At 45.2% G+C, this 25,450-nt stretch overlaps 1 protein-coding gene across 1 annotated transcript in view; it reads right to left on the bottom strand.

The window, feature by feature from the left end:
* STK10 (serine/threonine kinase 10) overlaps positions 1-25,450 on the bottom strand; it is a gene marked incomplete at its 5' end in the record, with an annotated part of 48,788 nt that overhangs the window by 10,775 nt on the left and 12,563 nt on the right. The window contains 5 exons of the mRNA XM_015413907.1: positions 3,066-3,189; positions 9,308-9,438; positions 11,156-11,716; positions 15,317-15,451; positions 16,517-16,598. Of these exons, the coding sequence (XP_015269393.1) occupies positions 3,066-3,189; positions 9,308-9,438; positions 11,156-11,716; positions 15,317-15,451; positions 16,517-16,598 (1,033 nt within the window). The remainder of the gene's footprint in view (positions 1-3,065; positions 3,190-9,307; positions 9,439-11,155; positions 11,717-15,316; positions 15,452-16,516; positions 16,599-25,450) is intronic.

Raw genomic sequence — 25,450 nt, 5'->3', positions numbered from 1 at the left:
AAGTATCCATCTTATTCCATCTGAAATAGTATCACTCCTGCAGATCGAACACATTACCTAGCATTGGTATAAATTAGAGAATACTTCTCTCCACAGAAGCCCCCCCCCCCCAGTTGGTTATTGTGATCAGGGTGAACCCAGCTTTGAGTCCATACCATACTGAGGTACTGTTGCTGTGGGTTTATTATAGGGTTCTCTTAGTAGTGGCCCCTGCCCTTTCAAATGCATTACCCCAAGATACTTGCCCAGCCTTTTCAGAAGAAGTGTTTTCCAAGTATTCAGCAGAGAGAAAAGTTTTTAAGGCTATTTTTAATATGCTGGAATTCCTGAGATCATTTTTATATTTATACTTGCAATAAAGCTGATTTCTTTGGAGTGGCAATTGTTTTAACTGCATTTATTGGTATTATTCTGATGCTATGTTGATGGATTACTTTTATTCTTCTTAACCCACTTCTGAGCATTAGGCAGTGAAAGGGGTTTGGAACTGGGAATCAATAATAAGACTTGACCTGCAATAGCCTTTTAGTTTCCTATTCATAGGACACAAAGCAGACTGGGAAATTCATACACATAGAGTTTTCCTTGCCACACACTTGGACTTCTATTACAGCGAATACATCACCTTTTGGCATATTTAACTGCAAGAACCTCTGCTGGTATTATGAAAGCAGAAGAGGCAGCTACGCCTGCTCACATGAGAAGTAGCACATGAACACATGAATCTGCCTTATCCTGAATGAGACCCTTGGCCCATCTAAGTCAGTACTGACTGCTCAGACTGGCAGCAGTTCCCAGTGTCTCAGTGTCTTTCACTAGAGATGCTGGGGATTGAACCTGGGACCTTCTGCAAGCAAACCAAGGGCTCTTCCACTGAGACACAGCCCCTCCCATTAATGGGAGAAACGTTTCTTTTTTGTTTTGGCCATAGCAACAACAGCTATCACCAGCAAAAGCAGAGCAGGTATAACAAGCACACTGGCAGAAGTTTAATAGTACAATGGTGGGGCTAAACTGATTCAGTATTTATTTGACTGAAGAAACACCCAATAATGGGACACTTGGCCTTGTCATGAGTTCTACCACTGAAGTAGCTCTTTATCACTCACTTTCCCTTTGGCTACTGCAGTGCATGTGGAGCCACTGACACCTCCTCCAGAACTATTCTACCCCCAAGGATCCTTATGTTATAGAAAAGACTTAAAAACAAAAATGCTTTTCAAACATACTGCAACTTCATTGAGCATTATAGGACCAATTAACAGTTACTGATGAGCACTGTGTAGGCTGTATCTTTAATAGTACCAAAGGGATACTAGTACAATGAATTCCAATCCTAAAGGAAGCTGGCTATTATCTGAGGTCACCATTCGAGAAGTATGTTATGCTATATCATTGGGATTTTTTTCTGGCTTGTGAGAGGGCATGGCAGGGGCCCACCCTAGGCCTATTAATATGTCCTTCTAGGGGTGCCTGGGTATACCTTTGCAACTTGGTCTCCTCCCCTTTTGAATTTAAACAGTATGCTGGACTGAAAGGAGCTGGTGGCCTCAGCAGTTCATCCTTAATATATGCAATCACCATGTATATTGCAGTGAACAAAGGCAAGAGGACTTCAGCTCCCTGCTGCCCATAATATATGCAACCACCAGTAGGTGGAAATGAGATCAGGAGAGCTCTGGTGTGGATCCAAGCTTTCTCCAAGGAACCTTCCTCCAACTTAAGTGGTGCTCCCACCAATGGAAGAGCCATGTGCTTGAGGAAGACTCCAAAACTTTGCTCTGTTCAGTGGAAGGATCCACCCCACTGTAACTTACACTTGATGTGATAGGGGTCATTTCCTGCAGGAGCGCACAGGAGCAGAGCTCCGGCAGTAAAGAGCCCAGGGGGCGGGCACATACAACAAGTCCCACCCCCTGCTCCCAGCAGCCCTCTGTTAAAGTAAGAAGCAGCCAGGTAAATTGCAGAGCCCCCCCGGCCCCCCGGTCCAAAATAGTCCAGTGGCACCTTTAAGACCAAGTTTTATTCAGGTACGAGCTTTCCCTCCTCTGCGAGGACAGATCTGCACATTCCCCTCCCCCCAATAGCTAGCAATCCAAAACAGTCCAGTGGAGCCTGAGCGGTGGGTGTTGCCATCTGACACACTTCTGGTGATGTCAGGGGGTGTGGCATATGCAAATAAGTTATGCTAATGAGTTATGCTAATAAGCTCTTTAACCTCTTTTTCTACGAAATGACCCCTGGATGTGATACATATATTTTTAAGCAAACAATTATTTTGAGAAGGTTCCATGAAAAGCACAGAACACTGGATTTTTGACATCTGAAGACATTTAGAAACAAGTTGACAGAAAAATGTGTTTCTGAATTGAAGATGCCAGTCTTGCACTGTCCTTTCACCCCATGTGATTAGAAATTGTCTCCAAGAACAGCATTAAACGCCAGTCAAAGTCAGCATCGTTCAGTGACGTTTTTCTCCTTTACATTCCATAATAGTACCCATTGACTTGATGATAACTGCACCAGCTGGTTTTAGACAGAGGTTCCAGAGGGTTAACTAGTGCCCAGAACTTTCCATTTATTTCCAGGAAAAACGTTTTTTTAAATAAAGAAAATGAAAAATTCCAATGGTTACATTTGTGCTGATATAAATCCAAGTGGGACTTCTAAGATCTTTCCACAACATTTCTCTGGGTCTCCTCCAACAGAATTTCACCACCATAGCAGATCCATCTAATGGCAATCTTTCTTGTTGGATGAAAGCACAGAGCTTTGGAAACATGGCCACAAAGAACAAGCTTCTGGGACAAGAGCAGCACTGGGGAGGACCTGAAGCTGGACACAATCTCTACTCAGGATGACCCTTCTCCTTGTGACAAAGCTTTAGCTATACCCCATCACAAAAGAAAAGCAAGCCATTTTATCCATGCTCATTCAAGACAGTGAAGACTATTCTAGCACACACATTTAGTAGTAGGCTAGTTATTAGGATATGCAGCATGTGCTGCTTCTCATTCTCCCTCCACCAGATTTGGAACCATTGCAAGTCCTCCTTTCTCACATACATTCATTTCCTGTTCAAAGCGCTTCAGCATCTGCTCTAACTGCATCTGATGCTTGCTGTTCAGCTGTGTCTGGTTTCGATGCTCCTCTTTCTGAAGCAGCCGCAGTTCACGTAGCTCCTGGCGTCTATGGGGTTAAAGCAAAGTAGAAATTCAGTTCACATTAGTCTCTAAGGGGAGGAAAGTGGGTGATGATGGAACTTCCTCAGTGGTGCCTTGGCTATGTAACGATCTGCCACAAAGATTCACCTGGAGCCTCTTATATTCTACGTGGCAGGTAGAAACATGCTCATTTCACCAGATTTTGTGGTAACAGGGTTGTATCTGTGGGCAGCCCTTACCAATAATGTTTTATTGCTGAATCTGTTTTCTTAAATGTTTTAAAACTCTGTGCTTAATTTGCTCTTTGTATTTTTATGCTGTTATTTCGTCCTGCCATTGTGTTCATATTATTCTGTATTGTTCTCTGTGCATTTCAGTGTTTTATCAATTTTATTGTAAGTCACTTCAGGTATATTTTATATAGGAGTGGCAAACAATTGATCTTGATAAATACATTCATGAGCTCAAGAATAGCTATCCCAATTCTCCCAGGGCAAGCAACATTTGAGAACAATCCATATTAATGAATCCATGGCAATGCCTTAAGTGCACTATAGCCCCTTGTGCTCTATGTTCCAGAACTTTACTCAAGGTAAATGCAAACTCCCTTGAGTCACGGCCACACTTCACCTCATTTTGCCCCTTATAGACAGGATACTGGGAGGAGATAATTTCCCTTGCCTTTGGCCTGCCCGTGTCTCTATGGCCTTTAATTATTCACCTTCCTCACACAGACATTTTGAATAAATAAATATTATCCATCCTCAACTGCATTCAAATACACTTCACAGACTGAAGCTCAACTGCCTCAGTTCAACATTACAACCTATACATTTTTTTAAAAAAATTAAGATTTAGAAAATTGATGTCCTTTGTATAACTTTAGAAGTTAGATTAAAAAGTGCCATTTTGAAGGGTATGTTTGTGTAGCAACAGGAAAAGGAATACCTGTTATCATTGCCAATTAGTTCATCTAACCCGGCATCAAAACACAGCACTATGTAAGGAAATATACAAAGGATTTAAAAAGCACCTGGGAGTGTTTCTTCCCTTCTGGCAGTTCGCAATAAAATAAAGTTAAAAGTTGTCAGATCAACAGAGATTATTGACAGCAGGTAATACAAGGCTAATGATTTATAGTCTCACCCTACTCCCCACAACTGATCTGAAATCAATATTCAACTGCAACCTTTAACCAAAAGTTAAAGGTTATACCAAAGTAAAGTATAAAGGTTATACCAAAATATCTATATATCTAATAGTGAAAGGTGCCCCCCTGCGTGCGGATACCTAAATCCGCACATCGGGGGCACCTGGGAGGGAGGGAGATTTTCGTGCACACTTGGGGCAGTCCCCAGGTGTGCACAAAAATCTGAAAAGGGGGGAAAATATCGGGGGGATATTTAAACCCCCCAAAAGTAACAGAGCGTCCCCTGCGCATGCGCAGGGAACGCTCTGTGAACTGCCTCGCCGCCGCCGCCACAGGGGACGGGAGCGCAGCAGAAGGCTTGGCTGGCTGGCTGGCTGGCGGGGACCAGCAAATCGGTGAGGCCCGGCGGCTGTAAAGGTTATATTTTGCAACCAAAGGTTAAAGGTTATACCAAAGTAAAGTATAAAGGTTATACCAAAATATAAAGATTATACCAAAGTAATAAGTATCTTCACCTCTGTCGCCACTCAGTTTCCAATAAGTACTACCACCTGCCAAGGTAAGGCTCAGTACACTAGCTGCCATCTTGAGGTTAAACTAGATATGATGGGAAGGGAAGAATAGTGTCCCCATTTATATACATGTCCATCCAACTACATCTGAAGTACATGGTGGAGTACCTTTTTTAAAAAAAAACATAAAAATGGAGCAAGGAAAAAGTGAGATAACCCCTGCTTCCTCTCCCTCACTGCATTTTAAAGGTTTTTCTTCCAGCCTGAAACCAAAAATTAGCCAAGCTGAAAGAAAAGCAGTGAAAGCACCAGACAGCCACAAGATAAGATGATGGGGAGGGCAAGGTTCCCCTCCCCTTGCTCATGCATTGTTTTTGTGGCACAAGAAAAGCCTCAAACCTCATGCTTTAGATATGATTGGGTGGTCCTGTATGCAAACATGTGTGGACCACTCCCACATTCACTACAGATTATTAGGTAAGTATCTGGAGACAGGAAAGCTAAATCTAACTTACTGATAACACTTTGCTGGTCTACCAACCACAGTCACAGTGGCTAAAAAGAGCTTGGTAACCCCACAAAGCACCAGACAACCTCCCCAGGAGGAAGAGGAATTTCTACATACAGAAGTTATGACCCCCTCCCATTTCCTCCTCCCAGGGAAGGCAGTGTTCCAGTTTTAGGCTTTCAGCCAAATGCATTTCAGTATTTGCTGTTCTCAGCCAAAGTGTGGGGGGAAGGGAAGAATCAATGTGGCACTGCACTCCAATCCACTTTGTACTTGCCAGTCATTAAGTAATATCAAGGAAGTGCCAAGATACCTAGATACTCAGACTTCACAGAAGGTTATCCAACCAAATGTACTATTTTATCAATTTTAGAATCCTAAACACTTGAGAATACCTAATTTGGGCATCTTTCAAAAAGTTTGTTTTTAAAGGTGCCCCCTCACAACTTCACATATCTGGTCATTTATGAACTGAAGTATAAGCAGCCCCTCACAAGTGTAAGCAAGGCTTCATCTTCTCTAGTCCACACCCACAGGTCAGTTTTGCACCAGCACTATGCTGATAAGTGACATCAATAATTTCAGGGGCAATAATTCTTTCAGAGCTTGGCTTTAAGAGTGGCACTGGAGCAGGTTTTCATACCAGGTGATCCCTAGTATAATGTACAATTTGTACCTTGAATATTTAGTCACACTATTCTCCATGTCAAGAGTTGTGGCCCTGGACCACATGAACAAAGATGATTAATTTGAAGAAATTCTTACTACTACGCAGAAGCAGCATCAGAAATAGTTATTAAAAACGGTAGCGCCCTCACCATTTGTATAAATACATTATTGAGAGTCATTGTAGTCGTTATTAGGAATGGGCACTTTCCAAATTTTGCCCCGGACTGAACCAAACTGACCCCATTCCCGGACTGGTTCTTGAACCAAAGTGTGGCCAGTTCGCAGACCAGTCCAGATGCAGAAAAGACCCACGGGGGGTCCCGGGGGCCCAAATTCTCAGCACAATTCCAGCTTACTCTCCTCAACGTGCCCACCAAATTTGGTCCCTCTTGGACTTCGGGGGGCTGAGCTACAGGCCCCCAAAGAGACAATGCTTTTCAATGTGACATCTCCCCCATTGGTTCGGTAGTGACCAAAACTGACCCGGGTGAGCTAGAGGCCTCCAACTGGCACAGCCTGTCCCTGGGGTGGCCCACCACGTGTCCCACAAGTCATGTGTCTGTCGGGTCTGGGGGGGTACGAGTAGCAGACCCCCAAGACCAGTACCCCCAGGAAATTGCTTCTGGAGGACTTGTCCAGTGATGGTTTCAGACAGTCCAGAGCAGAACTGGTTCAGCGACAGGCACCCAATTCCCAGAAGACCTCCCTGGGGACCACCCAGATGGTTGCAGGTGTCTCTGTCTTCATGGGGCCAACCACCCAGCCCTTTAGACATGAGGACTGATTGGAGCTCAGCCTCCCACCCTGCCCAGGAAAGTGCTCTTTCCACATGCCCATTTACACTTAAATGGAAATGGGATCACCGCCCAGGGCAGAACCTTTCACCCAGCCTGGTGAACACCCGCACAAGGACAGGTGGTTCTGTCTCCCTGGGTTCACCCTCCACCCACTGGCAAGGTGATTCCTGGGCATGGATGACTCCCCCTCCCTGCCTGGGGCCCAGGGAACATGGGGACGGGTGGCTCTCTCTCTCCGGGTCCACTGTCCATCCACCAGTGGCAACATGATTCCTGGGAAGTGCTGAATCTCCTGCCCTCCCCAGGGCCCGGGGAACACCTGCACAGAAACGGGTGGTGCTCTCTCCCTGGGCCCCACCCTCCACCCACAGGCAATGTGGTTACTGGGCAAGGCCAACCCCCCGCCCCCCCAGGGGAACACCCGCACGGGAACAGGTGGCTCACTGTCCCCAGGCCCCACCCTCCACCCTTAAATGGCAAAGTGATAATCTGGTAGGGCTGAATCCCCCACCTTGCCTGGGGCCCGGGGAACACCCACACAGGGGCGGGTGGTGCTCTCTCCCCAGGCCCCACCCTCCACCCACCAGCAATGTGACTACTGGACAGGGCCGAGCCCCCCCCCCAAGTGCCAGCTCCCTACCCAAGAAAGTGGTTTTAGACCTGGTCACTGAGAGGTGAAGGGGGAGGGGGGGAGAGAGAGAAGGAACTCTGTGAGGGACTTCAGCAACCCAGGGAGGTTGGGTGAGAAAGGGGAGAAGACCCACAGCCTGTGCCCAGGGGACTTTGCCAGTGCCAGCTCTCCACCCCTGAAGGTGGTTTGAGACTTGGTTACCAATGGGCAAAGACAGGGGAGAGAGAGAGAAGGAACTCTGAAGTGAGAGACTTCACCAACCCAGGAAGGCAGGATGCAGAAAGAGGAAAAGACCCACAGCCTGTGCCTAGGGGACTTTGCCAGTGCCAGCTACAGACACCCAGCTACCACCCCAGAAGGTGGTTTGAGACTTGGTCACCAAGGGGCGAAGGGGGAGGGGGAGCGAGAGAGAAGGAACTCTGAGGTGAGGGACTTCACCAACCCAGGAAGTCAGGGTGCAGAGGAAAAGACCCACAGCCTGTGCCTAGGGGACTTTGCCAGTGCCAGCTCCCTGCCCCAGAAGGTGGTATGAGACTTGGTCACCGAGAGGCGAAGGGGGGAGGGGGGAGAGAGAGAAGGAACTCTGAGGTGAGGGACTTCACCAACCCAGGAAGTCAGGGTGCAGAGGAAAAGACCCACAGCCTGTGCCTAGGGGACTTTGCCAGTGCCAGCTCCCTGCCCCAGAAGGTGGTTTGAGACTTGGTCACCGAGGGGCAAAGGGCGGGGGGAGAGAAGGTACTCTGAGGTGAGGGACTTCAGCAACCCAGGGAGATGGGGTGCAGAAGGGGAGAAGACCCACAGCCAGTACTAAGTGCAGTCACCAATTCCCCCCCCCCCGAGTGGGTGGATAGTTGGTCACCAACTGGCTAGGGGAAAGTGGGTGTCCTTCTGGGATGAGCAGAAAAGTCAAACCCCACTGCCAGCGGGCACAGAACACAGCAGCTTGCAGAACCCACAGAAGGGTGGGGTGACTCCCCTGCTTGACTTGCCAAGGAAACAGGCGACCTCGGAGTCAAACAAAAAATGCGTTGTGAAAGCAAAAGAATTCAAGCCCAGTTTCCCACCCCTCGCAGGGAAGAGAGAAAAGTCAAGTGGCAACCAGGCATTGCAGTGGAGAAATGCAGAAAGGGGGGAAATGGTGAGAAAAGGGAAGCGGAGGATGTTTTTTATCTGGCGATTGGTATCGTCGCCAGGAGATCCAGCTGGTTTCTCCACCCAGCCAGCCAGCCAGCGACCCCAGTAAATTTCCCCCGACCCCAGGCCCACCACAATATTTTTTTCCGCATGCAAAAAAAGCACTGCACTGCAAAAGACCACGATGCAAAACAAAGGATGGTCACACGCCGCCTGGGAATCTATACACACCCCCTCCCATTCCGAGGGAGAAGGACAGACGTCTCTTCTCTGCTTGGAAATTGGAGATGCCTGTCAGCCTCAGGTGCCCGGCACTGGTCCCTCGACAGCTGAAAAATCGCACCCACACCCACTTTTCCGCACCAAACAGTGGGGGTGGGGTTTCTCTGGAGAAAGTACCCAAACGCTTCCGAGCTGAGCATGAAAAGATTGGGCGCTTGAGCTTCCGTACACGTGACCTTTGAGCCGGTCCATCCAAGCCCCCCAAAAGGCTATGTTTGGCCCAGATTTTAGTTCAGGGTTCGTGTCTGTGCCCATCCCTACTCATTATACTAATACATATACATGGGAGAGCTTAGATTGGCTAAAGCTCTTTGTGAAGCATACTAGTACAAAACATTTTCAATCTTCCATTTGTCTCATTCTTTACATTTTCACCTAACAAACCATGTCTGAAGAATAATTTTTCCTAAGAAAGCCACATGTATCCAGATTTCCAAATACAAGTAGATTTTTAGCTTGCCTGAGAAATCTCATCTCCTCATCTTTCTTTTCATCTTCACTGATGATTTTTGATGTGGTGACGCTCACCTCTACTCCATCCACCACAAATCTCCTGGTCCGTTTCAGTGTCATCTTTTGCGTTTTTGGGTCCTATATATATTCAGTAAAACAAACAGGGATAAGGAATTTTTTAAAAGAAAGTGTTCTGGAGAGAAAAAGGAAGGGAAATTCTCTTCCAGGCCACCTCAAATTCAGAAATATCATTTAAAAATGCAAATTGGGCTTATTTCTGCACTGTATTTTGCATGGCTAAGCTGTAGTCGCAATGTCTGTCTTTTTTTGTGAAACAATTAATTTAGGGATGGATAAGAATAGGTAAAGTGCAGTGGAAGATGAAATATACTGTCTGGTGGAAGATGAAATATATTGTCGGGATTTGGCTAGAGTGTTTGAGGAGGAAGAGGCGGATGAGCTCCCCCCTCACAGATATTCAGACTGTAGCATTGAAGCTGATTTTTGAGAGGGCAGTATGTCAGCTATGCTGCCATGGGGGTTGGGGAGTTCATTCTGTGTCTTGTTAATTGCTATTGCATTCCTATCCCTGCTGTTATGCCTTTGTTGAAACGCTTATCTCTACAGATGTGCAGGAGGAGGTTGTGTAGTTGGAGAGCTCCTATATACCGTGAGAGACTCCGGGTTCTCAGCTTTAGCCACTTAACGGTTGCCTGAGTTATCCCGCACGCGGGAAGGTGCCTAATTGGCCAATGCCATGGGGGGGGGGGTGCATATGAATACCCTATATCCTATTCTGCTCTACAGGCTGTGGCCATTCTTAACAGTGCCTGTGTTACTGCATTTATAGCTTTGCAATAAAAGTATAACCGTTCCTGAATGTGTGTACTTCGTTGTTAGCTGTGGGTTCTGACATTATGACATAGGTAAGGGGCTGTGGCTAACAGCTGCCTGAGGTTGGCCAGTACTCTGAAGCTTCAGTATTCACTTATAATATTTATAGTTTCAAGCTTCTCTTGATATTAGAAGCACTCAAATGCTTACTTTCCCCCATAAGACATGACTTCAGAAGAAAATACCAGATTCTGATGCACAAGGGGAAAGGAAAACAACAGATTTAATATGAAGAGTGCTTTATTCAGCTTTCATATGAAGCCAACGTAACAATGACAGCTGTGTGCTGTTCAGTGAATCAAATGCTGGTGGAAGCCTGTCAGTCTTGCTTCTCTCTGCCACTCCCTCCTTTTCTCCCCCACTGCTGCCTCCTTTTCCTCCTGAGGCTGACAAAATTAAGTGAGTATCTGAATCTTTAGGTGCTTTACAAACTTTTCCCAACCAGAGCAGAATGTCGTGGAAGAGAAAATGGAAGTAAAGGATTGGGAGAAAGAGACAAGGCTGACATGTTTTAGAGAACATTCCATTCGTCGATGCATTCATCTGTCAGTTCTGTTGTGATGGCAAGTTTGAAATGCTGTGAACGTTGTGTGTGGCTTCTTTATTCATTATGCCTGCCTTCTCCTTGGACATATATAGTATGAAGAGTTATAAGTACCACCTGTTTAAGTGTTAAATATTAATTCAAGTACATCATTGGCCTGTATGTTGATCAAGGCCTTTGGAACCAGAAAAATGCCCCAAACACAACATCAGTAGTCATAAAAAGTAATCCTTGTCTATTCTACCAGTTATGCAGAGAGGTCAGTTCCCCATTTAGTGGTCAGTAACATCATCTCCTCCAAGGTTTTACAGAGGGGATTTATCAGGGTGTGAACTATAGAGAACTTACTGAAAGGAGGATGACCCTTGAAGCCTTGATTTCCATGATGAATTCCAGTATTTGATCCCAAACTCTTACCTTTAGGGAGAGTGACCCACTGCCTCTGTTCAGAGACAAATCAGCAGACAAGGAGATGCTGAGATCCATGCTATCTGAAGCAGAGGTGCTACCAGAATCAGAGTCCCTCTTTGAGCTGCCATATTCAAACTGAGAGGACACGTTCAAACTCCCATTGGCATGTTTTTCATCAGTAGGCATTTCAAGGAGGCTGTTCTCTGGCTGGCTTCCACCATCTGAATCTCCTTTGCTTGCTGGTTCACTGTCTTTCTTTAGGTGGTCAAGGACCCTGTTCTCTGCTGGTTTTACCTTTTCTTCAAGGAGAGGCAACTGAGAACTGGGCAGATCTCTGTACTCCTCTACCCTGGACAAGTTTGAACTGCTAAAGTTTTTTTCTGATTTCTCATCACCAACCCGTTCAACTGAAATCTTGTTGCCCTGCCCATTAATGGCTTCCTTGACTTGCTCCAAAGGTAACTCGGGTCCATTGGCCACAAGTGATGATAAGCATTTTTCTGGAGACTTCTCTCCTTCCAAACTTAGTTGGCTTGCAACAGAGGAGTCCCTCTGGTTGCCATGAGGCTGTGTGAAGAGGAAGAGAAAAGAGGAAGGCTTTGAGTATAACAAGTTTGATCCTTTTTTTTTTTGTAAGTGGTGGAGCAACAAACATGTGCTTGGATCTAGCCACAATTTCCACTGATGAATGGGACCTTTCTTGCATCTCCCATCTCACCACCAAAATGCTCCATGAAGTACTATTCAGGGGGGACAAGGGACCCTAAAGAACGGCATTAATGGTGAACAAGGGGTCTGCGATGGAAGGAGGGGGAGAGAATTGGTAAACTCCCCTTATTTTCATGGAAATCCACTGCTGGATATAGCCCATGAAGCCAAAGTAGATAATGCAGCATGAACATGAAAAAAAATGTATTACAAACTAGGTAAAGGTAAAGGTTTCCCTTGCTCGAAAGCCAGTGAAATCCGATTCTAGGGTTGCGGTGCTCATCTCCGTTTCAAAGCCGAAGAGCCAGCGCTGTCTGAAGACGTTTCCGTGGTCATGTGGCCGGCATGACTAAACGCCAAGGCACACGGAACGCTGTTACCTTCCCACCAAAGCGGTACCTATTTATCTACTTGCAATTTCTTGCTTTTGAACTGCTAGGTTGGCAGGAACTGGAACCAGAGATGGGAGCTCACTCCGTCATGCGGCACTCGGGTCTCGAACTGCTGAACTACCGACCTTCCAGCCTGCAGTTCAGCGTCTTAACCACTTGAGCCACCGCAGTTCCCTGTATTACAAACTAAAAGAGTCAAATTACCCTATGCAGTAGAGCAAAGGTGGCCAAACTGCGGCTTGGGAACCACATGCAGCTCATTCACACATATTGTGCAGCTCCCGGCAGGGCGGCTGGGGAAGTGAAGGGGAAGGATGCCTCCCTGATCAGTCTTCTCCAGGCAGTATTCCCGTCCCTGGGTAGGCTTGAGGTGGGGGGGGAGCAGAGAAAGAACACATCTTTAACTTTAAATGCATTCTCAAAGCCGCTTCCACAAGCCCCCCCCCCCCCCCCCGCAGGCTGGCTTGGAGAAGGCATTTGCCGCTTTAAATAAGCCAAGCCAACTGGTCTGGGGGGCTTGGAGGATGCATTTAAAGTTAAAGTTGCTTTCTTTCCACTTCTCCCTCCCTCCCTCCCCCCATCTATTAGCGTTCTCTCTCTCTCTAAATATCATTAGCAAACAAATAAATATCACTATTTTTACCCCTTTTGTTTTTATTTTGGGCAATCTCATTTAATGTTAATAAAAAACAAATCTGCATCTTTTTCAATAAAAATGTTTGTGCAATATTTCTTCATGTCTTGCAGCTCTCAAACTTCTGACATTTATTCTATGTGGCTCTTATGCTAAGCAAGTTTGGCCATCCCTGCAGTAGAGTATTTGTACTGTACGGAGGCTGCTGTGACCCAGCACTAGGCAGATCATTTGTTATGCAGGGGTCTCTGAAGGGTTTGTTTCCCTAGTGGATTTTCTGCCAACATTTTAAAGCACTATGTGAATATTTTCACTCCGCCCTCCATCTGGAGTGAATGGGAAGAGAAATATAGTGTAGCTGCTACAATGCGGAGAATTAAGGGATAACAGTTTCTACTCTGGTACACATCATGGAGTTTTCTGCTCACAGCTTGGATCGCTTCATATGACATGATGGGCTGGTCAATAAAAGCCTTCTTTTCTTTTCTTTTTTAACAAGAAAACTGCAGGCTTAGAGCTAGTAAAGACAGGACACACTTTACTGCAGGAGCCCTGGTTTAGGTCACTGGGATCCTGACAGCTCCTTGGCAAACAGCTTCCAAGAGGCCATGTTCTGGCTTCTTTTTAAGAGCAATGGTAAACTGTCACTTGAGACGGCTCTGACGGCCTCTGTCATGTTGCCATTGGCTCACATTTTTACTTCCCACTCCATACCATATCCTACTCCCTGCTTTCAGCTTTTTAAAGTCTAGTACTCATTTTCCCCTTAGTACACTCTGCAGTTATGGCCAATGTTCCCTCTAAGCTGTGTAGTCCTGTGAGCAAAACTTCTACTTTGTGAGCTACTGCCATTAAAGCTCTGAGCGAGCTGTTTGGCTGCTGCTTAAATTAGTTTGCTCTGGAGCCATCCTTCCTGAGCCAAGACGAAAATGTGTGAGCCGGAGGCTAAAGAACTGTGAGCTAGCTCACACTAACTCAGCTTAGAGGGAACACTGGTTATGGCTACACATACACTTTTTATAAAGTAACCACATTCTTCACCCAGGCAACCAACATCCTGAGCTTTGGGAGCAAAGGAGCTGTGCAGTCCTTGAGCTTGGCTGACCAAGTCTGGGGAAGCTTCCTGACCTGACTGTATTCAAGTTTGGGGAGATCCCCTTTATGTACCCCATCCACTCTCTATTCTGTATGACTATTAACAGCCCTGCCGTAGCCCCAGATAATTTTTTAACACCCTCCTCCTTTTTTTTGCCATCAAGCCACTGCTGACTTATTGCGACCTCATAGGATTTTCAAGGCAAGAGATGTTTGGAGGTGGTTTGCCATTGCCTGCCTCCACGTCGGCCCTATTTAGCTTCTGAAATCTGATGAGATTAGGCTAGGCTGGGACTATCCAAGTCAGGGCCCCTCCTCTATACAACAAAATTATTTTCATTAATAATAATGAAATAAAATGAATAATAATAATGCACAGAAAACAGATTCTATGTTAGTCTGAAGCAGCAGAACAAAGTTTGGTCTTAAAGGTGCCACTAGACCCAAACTTTGTATTCCATGGCCAGAAAAGAAACACAGACAGTGAAAAATTTCTTATATTTAATTTCATATACATAATCATGTCAGTAAAAAAATTCAAATTTCAACACGCTATTCCTTAATGAGAGCCAGTGTGGTGTTGTGCTTAAAGTGTTGGACTAGGATCTGGGAAATCCAGGTTCAAATCCCCACTTATGCCATGGAAGCTTGCTGGGTGACCTTGGGCCAGTCACATTACTCTCAGCCTAGCCCTGATCTGGATAGCCTGATCTTGTAAGGCAAAAAAACAAACAAACAAAAATCCATCATACCACTCATGATCTAAGCAGGCACTTGGGAGGGCTTCTGTTCTCCATTTTGAAGCCAAAGAAATAACCCAAATCCCAAACATGTACCAGGCATTTTTGAGAGCTAGGAGTCTCCCCTTGTACTAACTTTTCCCAACTAACACTAGCCAAAGCATCATAAAATAGTGATTGCAAGCTTCACCAGACTGGATGTTAAGAATCTTGGAATCATTCTGGCCACACTGAAAAACCCTACTTGGTACAGTATTTACTCAGAAGGCTCTTGTACAGGAGGAAAGAGAAGGCTGGCTTTCTGCCCACTGCATTGTTTCCCAGTGCCCTTAGCTGCTGTGTAGAACAGCCTCTCCCCACTTAAGAAACTGTTTTTCCTGTCCACCTGCAGGAACTACCAAAGTAACTCCCCTCCCCCAGTGTGTGCCTGGGTCAAGATCGGAGATAAATTTTCCTTCAATCCAGCTAGCTATATTTGTGAAAGCTTTTTTATAAACCATTCCTGATGCTTCTTTGTATACATGCATGGGAGTGTCCTATTTGTTCTTTTTAAAGAACAACTTTCTTAATCCATCAAGGTAAAAGGAGTAAGACTTACAGATGCAGATTCTAATGAATCATCCTCCTCTCCTTCCTCTCTATTGTCTTCTATTTCCTCCATGACTTCGGCCTTCGCCTCTGCAACAAGTTCCCGTAGGGCTCGGTTACTAGTGACTTTGCTGACAAAGGGGTGCTGAAAAACAACCCAAGAATGTACCAAGTTAGAACAATTATTCCTGTTTAGTGACCATGATGGGTCAAAGTGGATTTAGGTGGTTCGGATAACTCTCTCAGTTGCCTTTTCTACCCCACTCATTAATCTAGTCTTCTCTCATTAGCAATTCAACCTATGAAGCAGGAGCAATAGTGTGGCAATTTTTGCCCCTGTAAAGTGTATCTTTTACATCCACAAGGGGCCAGTCCCTTGACAGCAGCACAAAGATCAGAAATATATTTTGTTGTGTAACTTGACACCCACATGGTTAGTCAAGTTTTGTTGTATAACTTGACACCACATTCTGGTTAGTCATTGCACAGTTCTGGGAGCATGTGTACAAAGCTAGAAGCTTACATACAAGAGCCACACAGAAGATACAAAACAGTCATACGGAATATTTTTACAAAGCTGGCAAACTATTTTCTTTGTTCTTACAGGGAAAAAATTACAGGAGTGACACCTTGATTAAAATCTGTCTGTATTACTAGAAAACGACATCTTGTTTTGACTTTAGACAAGTATGGGGAGGTAGGTGGATGAGAGCAATGCATGTAATTTGAATAGACAAGGTAACTGGTGGTAGTGGTAACTGCCATCAAGCCACAGTTGATTTATGCCGACCCCAAAGGGTTTTCAAGGCAAGAGACATTCAGAGGTGGTTTGCCAGTGCCTGCCTCTGCACCATGACCCTGGTATTCCTTGAAGGTCTCCCATCCATTTACTAGTCAGAGCCATCCCTGCTTAGCTTCCTAGATCTAACAAGATTGGGCTAGCCTGGGCTAGCCAGGTCAGGGCAGCATAACTGGTACTTGCAATGAAATTCTGTTCGCCTCCAGGAGCGAGACTGCAGTCTGCATTGGACAGTTCTACACCAGGAGACGGGCCTAGTCAAATTCTATTTGGGGTGTGTGTGTGACTAATCCAGTTAGGAGCCATGACTAGGCAGAGAAGCTCACCTAATCTATACACTAACAAATCCACAAACAAATTTAAATTATTGCGACTGCAGTTGCATGTATACTTTTGAGTTTCTGCACTTACCTCCAGCAATTGTGCTGCACTTGGCCGTGTCTCAGGGTTCTTATCAAGGGCTTTCTTCAGGAAGTTGTTGAATTCTAGAGACCTTTTAAAAAAATTAAAAACCACAAGATCATCAGCAAGAACCACTGAAGGGGGGGGGGGAGGATACATCTATCAGATAGCTTGCATGAGTTATATTCCAGGCATTATCACAAATTATGGTCAGTACCTGCAGATTGAAAGGAAGTACCTTTGAGACAAAGCAAAACACAAATGTAACATATGTGATAAGAGGACACAAAAATATAGTCAGATCAATTACAGATTTAGCATTTCCTTTAAGCCCAATAACAGCTGATCAGAAGCAAGCTGCATGCCGTTACTGTGTTCCCAATTCATGCCAAAGCCTCCAAAAGTTAACAAAGCTCACATGATGGCAATTGTAAGCTTGAGCCAATTACAAAGCCTTCTGTCAGGCAAGTGACCATAATGCTGTCGTGCACTTTTAAAATCAATACAGATTTCCATGTAAGGGCAGTACTGGCAATTCCTATGCAATCATGGGGGGAGGGGGGGATGCCATAAACACAATTACCCACTGATGATAACGGCTAGTGAGTTTTCCGCAACAAATAGCATCCCACCTCAAGCAATAGAATTGCAGTGGTGGGGGGAGGAAATAGCCTTCCTGGTACCCACTCTTTTTGTAAAACATGAAAACTGTCTGGATAAACATGTACTCCCATGCAGAGTTCATACATCAGGATATTCCACCAAATGTTTGGATATGTACAGGGGATCACAAATACTAACCCCATAAAAATATACAAACAATTGCATAACTGCAATACTCGGGCAATCATATTCCACACAATATCACATAAACAATTAACATCCCCAGCAGAAAATCCTGTACTTTGGAAGACTGCAAAACCAGCAAGAACAGTGCAACCAAGAAGGAAGGTGAGAGGCCTCTGAGCAACAAGTCATGTACTTTCCACCATAAGAACTGTGTTGGAGGGAGGGCTCTATAAGGATTGTCATGCAGGCTTCAACTGAGCCCTTTACTGCAAGGGGAGGAACCAAGGCAGCCCTTCCTTTCTTTGATCTCAGCAAGAATTACTGAAGAAGTGACCCATTATAAAATAAGACACATGGGAGAAATGAATGGATTCACCATTGCCAGTCTATAGAACCCAAACTTAAACCAAAACATCCTGGAAGATTTGGCATACGCTGGTCCACACTGATGGTAGGCACCAAGCGGTAGGCTCCAAGCGGCCTGCTCAGCAGTGAGAGGACCTCTGTGTTCAGTACAGGATTTTATTCCATGGGTGGTGTTAAATATTATTTGTACTTCATACTTCCTCCAAAGAATATGGGATGACATATTGGGTTTTCTTTGCATTCTCACAAAGACAAGTATGGCTAATAAACTCTTAGCCAAGGCAGCCCAGTCAGCTCCATGGGTGAATGGTGATTTGTATATAACACAAAACATTTTAGTCATGTACTAAAAGACCAGTTTCCCTGACCCTGAGGTTTCTGGCAGAACTCTTTCATTGTGAGGATCCTACCTTGCAAAGGCAGCTTTATAGCCATTGGTTTATATCCCTACCACTCCACTCAGTGATGTATGAAAGCCTTCCTCCAACCTCAGGAGATAGCGAAAGGCTCATTAGGTGAGAGGAAGGCTTCAAACTCTGCTGAGCGGAATGACAGGATTCAAGCCTATGAATTTTATCCCATTTCATTGTAGATCTATATCGACAGCTCAATGAAAGTGTCAACCCAGTATGCTGCAGCAGTGAAAAAGGCAAACTCTAGGTTAGGGATTATCGGGAAATAAAATGGCCAATATTATAATGTCCCTGTAGAGATCTATCGTACAGCCTCATTTGGAATACTGTGTACAGTTCTGGTCATTGTATCTCAAAAAAGACACCGCAGAGCTGGGAAATGTACAAAGGAGGGCAACCAAGATGATTAGGCAGCTGGAGCATGTTCCCTATGAGGAAAGGCTGAAGAGTCTGGAACTTTTCAGTTTAGAAAAGAGGCGACTAAGGGAGGACATGACAGAGGTTTATAAAATTATGTATGGAGTAGAGAGAGTTGACAAAGAGAAACTTTTCTCCCTCTTCCAAAATACTATAAGGCATCCAATGAAGCTGATGGGCAGTAGATTCAGGACAGACAAAAGGAAATACTTCGGTACACAGAGAGTTATTAAAATGTGGAATTTGCTGCCAGAGGACATAGTGATGGCCACAGGAATAAACAGCTTTAACAGGGGATTAGATAAATTAATGGAGGATAGGTCTCTATCAGTGGCTACTAGCCATGGTGACTGATGGGAAATCTCACATTCAGAGGCACTAAACCTCTGAATCCGAGAGCCAAGAGGCAACATCGGGGAAAGGTCTCAGCCTCTATGCCCTGTTGTTGGCCCTCCAGAGGAATTTGTTGGCCTCTGTGTGAGACAGGATGTTGGACTAGATGGACCATTGGTCTGATCCAACAGGGCTCTTCTTTTGTTCTTAGCTATGAAAGGTGCAATTGCAGAACTCAACATGTCATAGAATCATACAGTTGGAAGGGACCTCCAGGGTCATCTAGTCCACCCCCCTGCACAATGCAGGAAATTCACAAATACCTCCCCCACCACACCCGTAGTGACTGCTGTTCCATGCCCAGAAGATGACAAAAACACCTCCTGGATCCCTGGTGAAACTGGCCTGGAGAAAAATTGCTTCCTGACCGAAAAGTGGCAATCAGCATTTCCCTGGGTGTGCAAGAGAGGGCCACAAGAACTAAGCACTGAGACAACCCTTCCTGCCCTCCCTCTCATGATCTGCCTAAGTTCACACAATCAGCATCAGTGTCAGATGGCCATCTAGCCTCTGTTTGAAAACCTCCAAAGAAGGAGAGCCCACCACCTCCTGAGGAAGCCTGTTCCACTGAGGAACCGCTGTAACTGTCAGGCAGTTCTTCCTAATGTTTAGCTAAAATCTCTTCTGATTTAATTTCAAACCGTTGGTTCTGGTCCAACCTTCTGGGGCAACAGAAAACAACTCCATACCATCCTCTATATGACAGCCCTTCAAGTACTTGAAGTTGGTTATCATATTACCTCTCAGTCATTTCTTCTTGAAGCTAAACATACCTAGCTCCTTCAATCTTTCCTCATAGGACCTGGTTTCCAGACCCCCCATCATCTTTGTTGACCTCCTCTGGACACGTTCCAGCTTATCTATATCTTTCTTAAATTGTGGTGCCCAAAACTGAACACAATACTCTGGGTGAGGTCTAACCAGAGCAAAGTGGTACCATCACTTCACGTGATCTGGACACTATACTTCTGTTGATACTTAATTTTTTTTTTATTTTTTTAAAATTTCTATTGATGTTTAGCATGTCTTATACATTCATAATCCTTTTCATCAAGCTTACATAACATATTCAAACATCAGATTCATCAATTTTCCCCTTTATTATTCCCTCCCCCTCCCCCTAGCAACCAGACCAAAAAAAAATCTTATTATTATATCTGTAACCATGAGCACACCCTATGGAGTTTCTGTTAATACAGCCCAAAAACGCATTTGCCGTTTTAGCAACCGCATCACACTACTGAATCATGTTCAGTGTATGGTCTACAAAGACCCCTAGATCCTTTTTGCACATGCTACTGCCAAGACAAGTCTCCCCCAATCTATAATTATGCATTTGATTTTTCCTACTTAAATGCAGAAAACATGGTTGCACTTACCTGTAACTGATGTTCATCGAGTGTCTTCTGTGCTGGCACACATGGGACTGCCTGGAGGCAGGCCTGCTGCGGAGGGACATTCCAAGAGCTTCCCCAATAGTCTAAAGAGTATTGAGTCCCCCTCCCCTCACAGAGAAATTGCGAAGTGTCTTTTCCCCCCGCCCATCTGATCACGTGATGAGGGGAGGGGGAGGCACCTCTCTCTCTCAGTCCTACCTGCCGCTGTGGGGAACTGGACTAATCGCCCACAGCGGGGAAGGAGAGAGGGATGTGTGTCAGCACAGAAGACACTCGATGAACATCAGTTACAGGTAAGTGCAACCATGTTTTCATCATTGTGTCTTCTGTGCAGTCCCACATGGGAGATTAGCGAGCTACACAGGAGTCGGAGGCGGGTGTGGGCAAAATGGTTTATTTGAACAACGATTGTAATACTGCAGTACCTACAGAAGCATCAGTCTGAAAATTAGCATCAATTGAATAGTGTTTTATAAATGTTAAGGGTGACGACCACGTTGCTGCCCTGCAGATGTCTTTAATATTCACGGACGCAGAAAAAGCAACTGAAGTGGCTTGTGCCCTTGTTGAATGAGCCCGAATTGGAAATGGGCATGTCAAACCTGCCGAGTCGTAGCCGTTGCAAATGGTTTTGGTCACCCATCTGGAAATGGATTGTGCAGAGGCAGCTCGACCCAGAAAAACAGACAACTAATTGTCCCTGAACAGGGATGTGCGTTGTAAATAAAACAATAAAGCCCTCCTTACATCTAAATTGTGTAATTATTTTTCTGGTACGGAAGTTGGATTGGGAAAAAATACAGGGAGGATTATATTCTGTGATGTGTGGAAAGTGGTGAGTGTCTTTGGGCAAAATTCTAAACTAGGCCTTAGGACCACCTTATCTGGGTGAAATTTTAAGAACGGAGGATCAGATCGAAGAGCTTGCAATTCTCCAATTCCGCGAGCCAAAGTAATCACCACTAAAAAGGCGACTTTATATGACAACAAAGACTAGGAACAACTAGATAGTGGTTCAAAAGGAGCCCGCATTAGATGGGCTAATACCACCGAGAGACTCCACTGAGGGAGGGGTTGTGGTATTGTTGGGAAGGTATTGTATAATCCCTTTAGAAAGCGTTTAGATACCGCATTAGAGAATATGGGTTTAGAATCAATCCCCAAATGAAAAGCTGATATGGCTGCGAAATGTACTTTAATAGACGAAGTTGACAGCCCTTCATCTAGTAATGTCAGAAGGTATTCGAGTATTTCCATTAAAAGACAAGACTCAGGGAGTATCCTGCAGTCCTGTGCCCAAACAGTGAACCTGTGCTATTTGGGTCTGTAGGACTTCCAGGTCGAGGGTTTCCGGGACACTAATAGGATCTCTGCTACACAGTCTGGACATTTGTTCATGGTGAAATGAACCATGCTTGTAGGTACAGTGTGTGGGACTCTGGATGACATATCTGACCTATCTGAAGCAAGTCTGGTACCTGTGGTAGTGGGCAGAGTCTGCGTTGGGCTAGGGTGAGTAGAAACGGTAACCAAGGCCATCGAGGCCACAGGGGGGCTACCAGGATGCACATGGTCCCGTCTTGAGATAGCTTTGCTAATACCCTCGGTAATAGGGGAAAGGCATAGAAGAGGTTACTGGACCATTTTAGGAGGAAGGCATCTCCTAGACAATTCCCCTGCTTTTGTGACCTTGCACAGAATAGTGGACACCTGGTGTTTGCGGTTGAGGCAAACAGATCTATGTCCGGGATCCCCCACTCTCAAAAAATAGGGTCTAGATATCTGAGAGGGAAGGACCATTCGTGATCCATGAGGGATCTTCTGCTTAATATATCTGCTAGTGTGTTTTGGTGGCCTGGAATGTGTATTGCTATGAGATGGGATCCTTGTTGAATTATCATTTCCCAAATGATTGAGGCTTCTTTGCATAATGTAAGGGAGCCAGTGCCACCCTGCTTGTTGATGTAAAATTTCGAAACAGTATTGACTGTAGATAGTAGAACAGTCTTTCCAGTCGTCAAGTCTGCAAGAGAGAGAAGGGCGTATCTCACTGCTCTAAGTTAGAGCCTATTGATGTGGAACGAAGATTTATAACGTGACCATTGGCCACTCAACTGCCTTGTACCACAGTGTGCCCCCATCCCTCCAATGATGCGTCCGTGAATACCTGGATGTCAGTTACTATGGGCGCTAAAGGAAAACCGTGTGAAAGGTTAAATTCCTCCATCCACCAGTTAAGGGTCCTAAGGATTGGCCGGGGAATGGATAAGAACTTCCATTGGGAGTTATGTGTAGGGCCCTCTGACACCTTTTGTGAAGAAATCTCCTGACCAGGGATTGGATAGTTCTGATCCTCACTTTCTCTAGTACCTCATCTGTTTGTTTGCTAAAGAGGAGTTTTCCCTCGAAAGGTAAATCCTCGATGCGAGATCTTGTAAGGCAGAGGTACGCAGCCAAGAGTGTCTGCGGAGAACAATGGCTGATGCAATCACCTTGCTCGCTGCGTCTGCAGAGTGTCTAAATGCATTGAGTTCCTGTCTGGCTAAACGAGCGCCCTCCATTTGTACCTGTTTGGCCTGCTCTTTCTTATCATCAGGTAAGCTATTTAAAAATGGGGTTAACTGCTCCCATAACATAACTTGATATCTAGCCATAATGGCTTTGAAGTTAGCTACTCACAGGGTTAGTGCCCTGGAAGAGTAAATCTTTCTGCCCAAAACATCCAGCTTTCTACCTTCCTTATCTAGAGGAGAGGATTTTGGACCTCCCGTCTGTTTGGACAGAATCACCTCCGCCACCATCGAATTGGGTTGAGGATGGTGGTATAAAAAGAAGGCATCATTCTCCGTGATTTTGTAGAGGTTCTCGACCTTCCTGGCAGAACCTGTAGTAGAAGATGGTCTTGCCCAGTTATTTCGGGTGATCTCCCTAATGCCCTTGACTAAGGGGATAGCTACTGGCCCTGGGTCAGAAGAGTATAATATGCCCATAACAGGATCCTCCTCCAATGGTTTTGGGGAGATGTAATCAATCTTGAGGGCTTTCACCATGCGGAGGAGTTGTTCCGAGTAGACCCGTAAGTCCTCTGTCGGTGAGATTGGAGTGGAATCGCCTACTGCATCATCTAGGGACAGCAGAGATGTATGTTCTGATTCTACATCAGAATGCTCATCAGGTGCCTGTTCATATTGTCGCGGTTCTGGCTGCAATTGGTCAACTTGTTGTTCTGGAGATCTTTGACGCATTGTGGAATGCAATCTGGACCGAACCTTGCAATGACCCAAGACCTGACTTGGGCTACGGTGACTGCGTTGCGATGTTGCAGAGTTGCGATACCAAGGTGGAAGAAACCATGGAGGGATGTGCTCCCAATCAGGTGGGTAGCCCCATGGAGAAGTACCCTGTCTTCTACTACTTGAAGAATAAGATCTGGAGGACCTGCACGAGTCTGGGAGGCTGATGATGTCGACCTCCTCCTCTGAAGGTAACACTGGGGACCACATCCCACGTCGAGTGGACTCTTCTGGGCTCAACGTCGAAGAGCATTGACGTCGAGATACACGCCGTTCCCTTGACGTCAAAGCGTCTTCGACGTTGATCGCCTGTATAGCCGCGGTGGATGACAGCTCAGAAGATGGGCGCAGCGGCGGAGATGGCATCCCCGTCTCAGTTCCTGGCAGAGGGACTTTTGGGGTCTTTGTTTTGGCCGTTTTCGCCTTTTTTTGCTGGCGGTTGGACTGAAATGGACCTTTCCCGGTTTTTTTTAAAAAAATTTTTTAATTAAAGACCTTTTCTGGTTTGTCCCTGGCGAACTCTGTTTTGGCTTGCGGGACTCCTTAGAACTCTTAGAAGAGTTTTTGTCTTGAGTTGTTTGGGAGGATGTGCCGGGTGTAGCTAACAAAGCCTGCTCCCACAGGGCTGCTTTAAGTCTCAGAGCCCTGTCTTGCTTCGTTCTTGGGGTTAACGTACCGCAGATCTCACAAGTCGTGGTGTTATGGCCCTCCCCAAGACATAGAAGGCATTTGAGGTGATCGTCTGTCAAAGCCATTTTTGTACCACAAGCCTGGCACTTTTTAAAAAGGGCCATAAAAAAAGATTTATTGAAGAATGTATCATTCTTTAAAGCTTACTTTTTTTTGTAATTAGTGTGTTGGTTTGAATGTATAACTGTTCTTATGACCTTTATGTATATTTTTATTGTTATATTTGTTTTATTGTTTTAATTCTACCAATAAAATGTTAATGAGAAAAAAGGGCCATAGCGACTCCAATTGCTCACGAAAAACCTTTCTGAAGAAATTCAGCTCTTACTGGAATATTTTGTTTTACTGAGGTAAGTAGCTCTGGATATGTCCTTTCCTCACTGTGACAAAAAAAGGACTGAGAGAGAGAGGTGCCTCCCCCTCCCCTCGTCACGTGATCAAATGGGTGGGGAAAAAGACACTTCGCAATTTCTCTGCGAGGAGAGGGGGATCCAATACTCTTTAGACTATTGGGGAAGCTCTTGGAATGTTCCTCCGCGGCAGGCCTGCCTCCAGGCAGTCCCATGTGGGACTGCACAGAAGACACGATGATGAACTTTACATTTATCCCCATTGAATTTCATTTTATTTGTTTTAGCCCTATTTTCCAGCCTGTCAAGACCATCCTGTATCCTGACTCTGTCTTCTACCGTATTTGCTACCCCTCCCAATTTAGTATCATCTGCAAATTTAACAGGCATTCCCTCTATCCCTTCATCCAAATTGTTGATAAAGATGTTGAACAAAACAGATCCCAGGACAGATCCTTGAGGCACTGCTCTCCAAGAGAATGAGGAACCATTCACAAGCACTCTTTGAGTGCAATCTGTCAACCAGTTACAGATCTACCTAACAGTCATAGGATCCAAACCACCTTTTTCCAATTTGTCAACAAGAATATTATGTGGAACCTTATCAAAAGCCTTACTGAAATTAAGATAAACTATGTCTACAGCATTCCCCTGATCCAGCAAGGTAATAACTTTCTCAAAAAAAGAGATAAGGCTAGACTGACATGACTTGTTCTTGAGAAACCTTAATAATCACAGCCGTCCATTCTGAATGCTCAAGAACTGTCTGTTTGATTTGTTCTAAAACTTTCCCAGGTGTAGATGTCAAGCTGATGGGTCAATAGTTACCCGGATC

Source organism: Gekko japonicus, unplaced genomic scaffold (genome assembly GCF_001447785.1).
Source record: "Gekko japonicus isolate JY-2015 unplaced genomic scaffold, Gekko_japonicus_V1.1 scaffold1605, whole genome shotgun sequence".
NCBI lineage: Eukaryota > Metazoa > Chordata > Lepidosauria > Squamata > Gekkonidae > Gekko > Gekko japonicus.
The sequence above is the reverse complement of the archived record's forward strand: the minus strand, read 5'-3'. Positions and strand labels throughout refer to the sequence as shown.